We start from the raw sequence: 10,078 nt of genomic DNA on the forward strand, positions 1-10,078 counted from the left end.
GTGTGTGTGTGTGTTTGTGTGTAGGAGTGTATGTGTGAATGTTGTAAAACAAAGGAAAGTATAATAGAAAAAGAGTATTGTCTTTTAATTGCTGTAATGTCTTGAGATAAAATTGGTTATGAATTGGCGCTATATAAATACGTTTTTTTTTAAATTAATTGACTGAGTGACATACAATAGGGAGTTTATATAAGTGCTTCTGTTGGTTTTTATCCAGAACCATCTCACATTGAGAAACGGTAACAGAAATGGGAAAGCAGTGTTATTCTTTTGCTGTGCTGCACATTTTATGACTGATATTTTCATTGAATGTTTTGAATGTTTTCATCAAATAACTCATATATGCCTTGCCATGGATACACTCTAACAAAGGAGTAGTATTCTCCATTTCAAAGACCAGTTGTCACGGTCTAGCAATTATTTTTCACAATAAATAGCAATGTTATAGCCAGTGATTTTGTTGTTTCTTTTCAGACTATAATTTAGCAAAAACATACCAAAACACCTTTTGATTTCTTATTTGGAAAATGTTTATTAAATTAATCAATAAATTCTTGCTCTGTAGCTTCAAATTTGCAAATATTTCTTCGACAATAGGCCTTATCTTCAAGCTTCTAAATTAATACCAGAATTTCCTTGCCTGACATAGTTAACTCTACTTGTTAACAAAACACTTCCCTGCACACACATAAACATGCATGCACATGTATACAATGTCAACAAATGCAAACATTTTCTATATAGGCAACACAAACATCAGTCAAACCTCTAAGCAATGACTGTGGTCCTTCTTTACAGCAAAGCACGTTAAAGACAGGTGCGTCAGGTTTGTGGGGAGTTGGACAGGTTTCAGTAAATCACCACATGACATGTATGTGTCTTTGAACACGTATGCACATAGGTAACACATCATGTGTCAGCTCCTATAAAAGGAAACTTTCCTCGCAGGCTGACATCAGTCTCTTCTGGAACCAACCTTTTGACAAAGAAGTGATCTCTCTTCACCTGGTGAACGCAAACTCAAAGGTGAGTCCTGATGGAAGGGGAAGGAGGGTGGTTTGTGGGAGTCAAAAAGTAGCTGCAACATATAATTTAGATTCTTGGCAAGACGAGCGAACAAAAGCATGTGACATGGTCAATTGTAGCATTTCTCTGTAAAATGCAAAAAGTGTTGCTAGCTTAGCTTGAGAGTAACGCCTTACATTTGCTAAAGCTGTATTTGGAGCCCACTGATCACTTTAAGACCTCATTCATATATTTGACTTTGAATTTCTGACATTTACTTTGTTAGCTCTGGCCTGTAAATATAAGCATTGCTGAATGTGCAGTTAACTTATCAATACAAATATATTTTACCAGCTTGTTGGATTCAAGGACCCTAACTTTTTGTTTTTTCTTTAATTTCTCATCCTTCGTTTTCAGCTCAAACTATGGCCCGTCTGGAAAATGCTATCATCACTCTTGTGGAAGTGTTTAATGAGTACGCAGACAAAGGCAATATAACCATGGATGACTTTAAGACCATGCTGGAAGAGGAAGTTGCATGCAAAGAATTGAAAGTAAGCAACTAATCATACTCATACAATACACACGAACAGACATACAAAACACCTTCACTAGCTTCCTGTTCAATATTCTTATTCATATTGTGCTGTCATCCGTGATACTCACCAGGAGCAAATCACTGACGAGGCGTTGGAAGAGGCCCTTGGGGAGCTGGATAGGAACCAGGACGGACTGATCAACATCAGAGAGTTTAGCTTGGGTGTGGGTTTCTTGATCAGTTGCGTCTACCACGTGCAAAAAAGATTGTGATTCATGTGATTTGCTATAAAGCATTTGAAGAATAACTACCATCAAATGTGCTCATGGCATGGGTGACAACATACTCAAACTGTGACTCAAACTTTCTCATGTAAATTTGATCTAGTGTCACTTCTGTACTTGCTGAGAATAAAGAAAAAACCTTAAGCACAGAACTATTTGGGCGTTTTTTTGTGTTTATCACTTTAATAAAAGTTATTCAAAGCGTTTATGCAATTGCTGTGGATGGGAACATGGAGACCCACTGCAGGTTAAAACTCTGGCTGATACCTTTATGCACATGTATTTTTCTTCAACAAATCTCCCTGCCTCTCACACAATTTCTTTTTTCCATCTGTTGGTGAAAAAATGCCATTACATAACTCATTTTAGCCTATTTGCATCCATTTGTCGACTCAAGCTGAACAAACAGAATGCAGCTAAAGTGAAGTGTGTGATACTCTAAGTCACAGCTCATTTGAACTTTTCTGTGAAATCTAAAAGTAAGTGAGTAAAAACAACTCAAACTCAAGAAATAGTCATAATAAATAAATATATATCAATTAAATAAATTAATATAGATTATTAAAAGATGTCCGCCCAGAGCGGAAGCAAAATCCAGACTCTGGAGGTGGAGGTGTTGGCTGATGATGAATCTACACTGATAAAGCTGTTAAAACTCAAGGCACTATTGAAAGACTGGGAGGTTATAAATGAACTGGAGGCAGAGATAAGCCATGTTTAAGAAGCTATGATAGGCTAACCATGAATTGTTGTAGTGCTTTGGATAGTTGTAACCAGGTGATGAGAACAGCTTTAGGCAAGACTTTGGGCAAATAGGAGTAGACATACATAGGGAAGTGAATGACAGTAGTGTGAGAACAATAGTAGAATCTACCTGACTGAACTGTCATGGTGTCACCAGAACTATGTTTAATAAAAAGACCAACGTAACTGATAACACTAAAGTGAAGTGTGTGATACTCTAAGTCACAGCTCATTTGTACTTTTCTGTGAAATCTAAAAGTAAGTGAGTAAAAAAAACTCAAACTCAAGAAATAGTCATAATAAATAAATATTTATCAATTAAATAAATGAATATAGATTATTTGGTATAATTATCAGAAAGTCTTTGGCGCTTATAGGGATATTTGGGGATCAAAAGATGTCCGCCCAAAGCGGAAGCAAAATCCAGACTCTGGAGGTGGAGGTGTTGGCTGATGATGAATCTACACTGATAAAGCTGTTAAAACTCAAGGCACTATTGAAAGACTGGGAGGTTATAAATGAACTGGAGGCAGAGATAAGCCATGTTTAAGAAGCTATGATAGGCTAACCATGAATTGTTGCAATGCTTTGGATAGCTGTAACCAGGTAATGAGAACAGCTTTAGGCAAGACTTTAGGCAAATAGGAGTAGACATACATAGGGAAGTGAATGACAGTAGTGTGAGAACAATAGTAGAATCTACCTGACTGAACTGTCATGGTGTCACCAGAACTATGTTTAATAAAAAGACCAACGTAACTGATGGTAGATGTAAAAATATAGAAGTATTTGCATTAGTCAGCCCTTAAGCCTATTGAAATACACACACAATAATAATCCTACAACAACCTCTCTCAACTGTCAAATTTTAAAATCTGTTCTCTCTCTTCCTAAGTCAGTGCGACCACTGCAACCCTCCTCTGCCCCAGTCACCTCAATTCCAGCTCAGCAGAGTTCAGATACAGCCTCAGAAACCCACTCCTCATCACATCCTTGCATTCTTCTATCATCACCACCACCAGTGTCCAGAATCCATAGGGGCGCAGGCGCTGCTTGTCAACAGGCAAGGCAGGCAACTGCTTGGGGCCCCAGGCCCATAGGGGGCCCTCAAGAGCTGATAGACTTAAAACCACAGTAGGAAACCTAATAATAGGTCAGGTAATAATAATCATAAACACTTACTTAAGTCTCTCCTGATTTAAATTATGTTAAGCTCACTATCTTACTTAAGCACAAAGACTTTGAGTCTTTAATATAAGTATGGCCACAGTAACGTCATTCATTGTTTCGTCAAAATGCATTTTTGAAGCCTCGAGTTCAGCAATTTAAGCTGTCGTTTAAGGTTTCAATGAGTGAACATTTTTGGATAAGGTTGCTCAAGATAGGAATGTTAGATGTTTAATTCATTAGCTGGTGATTAAGCCTGTCTATCGGACAAATCTAAGAGAGCTTGGAGTAGTCAGCTCACTTGCCGTAATGCAAGTTGGAGAGTAGAAAGTTGTACAAGGTTACAGAACAGACAAGTCCTGGTAACTGGTCTTCTCGTCACTTCGACCCTCTATTTTCCCAGTGGGACAGCCAAATACACCAATATATGACACACACTGAACAAGCTAACGAGCCAGATACAGTAAATTACAGACACCAATGCATACTGAGTAGTGCTTACGATTAAAATATATAATACCAGAAGTTCTCCCACCAAAAAGCTGAAGCAGAGATTTTTGGATAGCCTGTTGGTATAATCAACTACATGGCAAGCAATAATATTTGTATGTGTAATATTATTGCATGAAAAATACCCTGAAGGCATCAACACTACAAACAGTGGAGAGGTTAACAGAGCAAGCTGTGTTGGTGTCTAGCAAACTGACAGCAGCACCCACCTGTCCCTTAGACCCAGCAAGCCTCTATCAATGCAGACATAAAATAAAATGATATAATTTATCAAGTATGGTGACAACTTGTGATTATCAGATGAAATGCTGACTGTTTTTGTCTTTTCAAGTATTAAGGGTTAGCAGAAGTCATTCTGAGAGGGATGACCTCTATCAACCCTTAATGTAGGGGGACACTTTAACATGAAGTTAAATCAGTGAGTCATAATTGACATGTCTTATTTTGGAAAGTATAAATATCAGTACAAACTGTTGTTGCAGTCCATCAAGAATAAGCTAAATGTGAATTTATGTCACTGGATAACTAAAACGTTTGGAGATTTAAACCAAAATTCCCAGCAATCCATAGTTGGCTCTTGATTTCAGTCTGTTCCAAAGTGTGTGTGTGTGTGTGTGTGTGTGTGTGTGTGTGTGTGTGTGTGTGTGTGTGTGTGTGTGTGTGTGTGTGTGTGTGTGTGTGTGTGTGTGTGTGTATGTGTGTGTGTGCATGGAGGGTTGGAGGAACAGTATAATTTACACAATGTGGTTTATTTTAGGCTCATTTTGGTGTCAACAAAACATTTTCCACTGCCTGTTGTTTCTGGACCAAGCCTGCCTCCTACTTCTAACTTTCCATTTCTGTGTGTACTGGTATGTTTTAACACCCACCACCTGGTTAGAATATTGGCAACAACAGACAGTCTGTGTGAGTAATGATAAGTTTTTTGTTTTTTTGTTGAGGTTCTCACTCATAATAATAATAATAATAATAATAGAATTGAAGAAAGCACTTTCAGTGGTCATAAGACTGTTAAAGATAAAAAAAAGAAGTTCATGTCCATTTTCGTGGCTGTCAACCTACAGAAATATTCATAACATTTAGGTAGGCCTATGTGAAAATATGTATTTAAAAATGTTGCTTCAGAAAAGCTAAGCTTAGTCAATCTATGCCATATTTATATGATTTGACCATTGTAACATATTCTGACATATAAACAAACAACATAAAACTCAAATAGATAGAGATAGTGACCGTTACTTATATTCATCTAATTTATTTATCTAAAAGCAATCTCTACACATCTGTTCATTAAGAGGTCAATAAATGGATTGAGGTCATTTACATCTATGTTCATCATTGAGTTATAAACCACAGGCACTTTATTCAGACTCTCCATGGCTGCCCCCTTGTGTTTGTGTTGAGATGTTTCACTTTGAAGTGTCCATGCTATTCATTTTTCTTGCTTTATGTTGGAATCCATTCAGTCCATTTAATGATGATAAACAGAATTCACCATCTTTTTTTACAGGAAGAATAAAGTGGGAAAACAATACATAGGAGTGCCATGTCAATGGGTATTATTTTTGCTTTATGCAGCTATTGCTAACTCTGTTGAATACATTAAATCCCTATTTTGGTAGATAGTTTGGTTAGTACCATAAACAGTATAAGGGTTTAAAGAATAAATGCTCGCAAGCGCATTCCAGTTAGAACTTGTGTATTGTGATATGTACATGTAACTGGAAGCATCCCAACGCTGGTAGAAATGGTAAAGGAGCTTAGTTGTAAGTGCTATTAGGAAAGGCCATATTCCTGCATGATCATTTTTACACAAGCAGTGAAGCAGATTTACGGGGCATTAGATGCATGATGAGCTTCTATAGTTTGTTTATTGCTCAGAATACATCATCTTAATACTAACACATCTTTCTGAGTCAATTCATACAATGTTTGGAATGATCGTTTCGATAATGTAGGTTCTAATGAATATGGCAAAGTTTGTGGACTTTGCCGGAATTTGGTAAACTAAGGTTAACAATGATTCTGAGGGAAATCATATCAACAAATAATCACATTAATAACATTTTAAAAATCTATGGAAATAAACCAGAATGAAGAAGTGATGAGACAAAGCAGCGGAGAAGACACATTAAGTGAAGCTTTAAGATGCCATGGATTGTTTCAGAAAAATGCAGACCTGCCTGTCACACCACATAAAACCAATTTACTTCTCTGTTCTATCATCATCAGTGTGTCCCTGTGTCTTGTTTTAAACTAAAGGCCATTAGAAATCAAGTATTTCCCCCTGAGGGACAGAGAAAGCAAGGAATCAATCAAACCAGACTTAAAGGAATATATGACAAAGCTGACAGTCATTTGGACGGTACTTGAATTTGACAGGCTGTTGCTGAAGAGGGTTCTGTCTGGAAACTCTGTAGTTCTGCTGAGGTAACCAACTTCAATGCCCACATGGACAATGATGGAGAACTATGGAGGGGGGTAATATGGAGAAGCGGCCCGATCTGATGATCTGGTCCAAAACTAATTGGTTTGTGTTGGGCTTTTTTTTGCTAGTCTTTGATTGGCCGCTACCAACACCAAGTTAAAGCGAAAAGTGATTCAAAAGTGTATTTCATTCCAGAACAACCAATCTCAATAAATAACTTTGTTGTTGTATTATCAGATCTGCAGCCATATCTTAGTTTATAAGAGGAACAAAGCTGTCACCTGATCAGTACCTGGTTTTAAGTTGGATCAGAAGGTGAAGGGGGATAGTCAACAGATTCTAGGTTCTAAGCCAGAAAGATGCCAGTGCCGTATAACCAGCCACATTAAGATAATCACAGTGAGAGTATGTTTGTATACTGAACACATGATTTAAAAAAAAAAAATCATGTTGGAAGTTGCTCTCTGGCAGGCTTGTACTTTTTCAACATTTTGTTTTATGATTTTCTCTGGTAGGATCTTAAGGTGCGGTTTCTGGGGACCTCGTACTTGCATCTCTGCCTTTTGCAGATGATGTGGTTCTGTTTACTTTATCAAATGTTGTCCAACAGCAGTCAGGGAGTTTGAAACCGAGTGTGTGATGCAGTCGTTACGTGTTGGTGATTGATGGTTCTCTTGTATAAAAAGTGGATTGCCTGCTTCATATACTCAGGGCCTCAAGCAAAGGAGTTCAAATATCTCAGGTTCTTGTTCTCAAATGAATGTAAAATGGAGATCGACAGACAGGTTGACGGAGTTTCTGCAGTAATGCTTGTATTTAACCTACCATGTTATTAAAGAGGACGTTGATGCTTGAGGCAAAGTTTTCGATTTACCAGTCAATCTACATTCCAAGCCTCACCTAAAAATCAGGAGCTTTGAGAAGTGACTGAAGAACTGGATTTCATGTACAAGTATCCAAAATGTACACACTAAAAAGTAAAGAGCTCAGACATCCCAAGTGAGATATGCTTTTGCATCTTGCTTGCCTTCTCTTGGCAGTTACAGTGCGGCCCATTACATGGGATATATATATATAAATATATATATATAAATATATATATATATATTTAAAAAATGTTTTTAAACAAACTTTAATTTTCATTTAACATGTTAGCTTAAACAGCAGTCTCTTATATGATTAATGGACCCATTCCATTGTTAAATGTTAACCATCATGTTAATGTTTGGGTGCTGACACAAACAGAACAGGAAACAACCCTGACGAGGGGGCAAACTGCTCTATTTCTAGAATTTGTACATATAAAACTAAACACAAGTGTTTAAAAAAGCACATGTGTACCTATGTACAGTATCTAAATATTTCAATTCTTTATCATGCAGACTAGGAAGAGATTATATAAACCATGATATATACCTTATAGGATTCCAACACTGGTGTTAATGGTGGAGAGTATTTAGTTAAAAAAGGTCAAACATTTTATTTGTTGGTTTATTTTAGTAATCCAGTTTATAGACATTTAGTATGTCGTCTGAGGAGAAAAATGAAGACAAAAATGGGAGGGGATCTAGGGTTTGTCACACTATAAATGGGTTTGTGTGCATGCTCCATTCAAATTCCTCTCTTCCTCTCGCTCAACCTACCAAACTTGTCCAACAGTCTTGGTGGTAAGTGGAGATATGTTCTTAAAATACTTTTGTTTTTAAATACAGAATTCTTTGTGTGAAGGGTTAAATGCTGTTTCTAAATAGTTTAGCCACATCAATAGATATTAAAATTGTGAGATTGTGACCATTATCATTTGGATTTTTTACTGAAGTAAAAGTCGTAAACTGGGTTCTGGTAAATGTTAACCCCAACTTGCCTTATGACAGTGCAAAGCCAATCCATATAGGAAACATCAAACATGTCCTGTTTGTGTTGCCGGTGTATCATCAATACTTGATCGTGTTTGTTATTTAAAAGTAGTCATATAGAATTTCCCCCAGAGGACAGAGAAAGGATCATAATGAGAAAATCAAGCATGACTGGGGGGGGATATATTTTCAGATTGCACTGAATATAAAATTATCAGTTCTATTCAAAGGCACAAGTAAAAAAAATATATTTGCCATGTCATTGTAAAATAAATGCTCTGGACTAAACCAAAAGGTTCTCGTTTCAGCTACCATGACATCTCCTCTCTGTTTGGCGATGGGACTCCTCATAGATACCTTTGACAAGTATGCTGGGAAAGACGGTGATAATAAAACTTTGACGAGAGCAGAACTTGAAGAGCTGCTCCATAATGAAATGCCTACAGCAGAGGTAAATATAGTGTTACCACAATACAGTGTCCATATCTCTTTGACATGATATATTTGATCCACCCTCTAAAAACAACTCTCCATTTTTTCTTCTATTAGTGTAGATGCCAACATGAAGTATGCGAGTTCTTCAACTCGCTGGATCTCAACAAGGATGGTGTTGTGGATTTCAAAGAATACGTCATCTACGTAGCAGCCCTCACCGCGATATGCAAAAAATAATTTGGCTACATTGCTTCCGAAGTTTGTAACTTCTACCTTGAGCTAAATAAAAAAATACATATATATTTCTCCGACTTGCACCAGTTTTAGGCTACTGTGATTTTTTTGTTATAATATAATGTTTTTTTTTTAAGAAGGACAATTTGGTGAAACACATGGGCATAGAGGTAAATCAAATGAGCTGACTTATAGTGTACATTACTGACTTTAAATCCCAGAAGGATAAGAACTGATTATAAATGTCTCATTTTGTGATTATTACTTTATTTAATACTCATATTGGAAAACTTCTAGCTTGCACGGTATCAGTTCTATTCATTTGATTAGTAGGATAGTGTGTGAGATCTTTACATGCCGTTCATCCAACTCATTCCAGTATTCCAGTATATGTAATGGCAATGAATTAGTCTGTTGTTTCAGTCTGCTCATTTGCTGTCACCGGGGTAGGAAAATGTGAAACTTTTGCTATAAGGCTGTGATTACTTAGACTTAAACTTAGACTTAGAAAACTTGATTTATCCCAGAGGGTGATTCGGTTCCTCAGTCAACTCAGGCCATGCATACATTTACAAACAAACAACAGATTATGTCAGAGACAACAAACCAATCCATACCTCTTTTATTCTAAAAGTACTTGTTTTTTTTTCTTATTCAGTCCACAAGCTAAGCTGTACATGACAAACCCTTCAGTGTGCTAAATATAACAACAAGGTGTTTGGATTTCACAGAATGTGTCACAGTAGCAACCTTCAGAATGATCTGCACTATAAATGAAATATTTTCTGGCCTCATTTGACTTTTAAGAGATTGCAAAAGTCAAAAGTTATTAATGAAAATAATAATAATAATTAATAAGGTAATTAAAGTGACATAA

The 10,078-nt window shown here is 36.7% G+C and overlaps 1 protein-coding gene across 1 annotated transcript; it reads left to right on the top strand.

Annotated features, from left to right (window-relative positions):
* Positions 1-8,200: 8,200 nt before the first annotated feature.
* On the top strand, positions 8,201-9,287 carry LOC132984060 (ictacalcin-like). The gene is made up of 3 exons (XM_061050693.1): positions 8,201-8,343; positions 8,841-8,983; positions 9,082-9,287. The coding sequence occupies exons 1-3, from the start codon at positions 8,265-8,267 to the stop codon at positions 9,202-9,204; spliced, it is 345 nt and encodes a 114-aa protein (XP_060906676.1). The 5' UTR covers positions 8,201-8,264; the 3' UTR covers positions 9,205-9,287.
* Positions 9,288-10,078: the final 791 nt, after the last annotated feature.

Source organism: Labrus mixtus, chromosome 11 (genome assembly GCF_963584025.1).
Source record: "Labrus mixtus chromosome 11, fLabMix1.1, whole genome shotgun sequence".
NCBI lineage: Eukaryota > Metazoa > Chordata > Actinopteri > Labriformes > Labridae > Labrus > Labrus mixtus.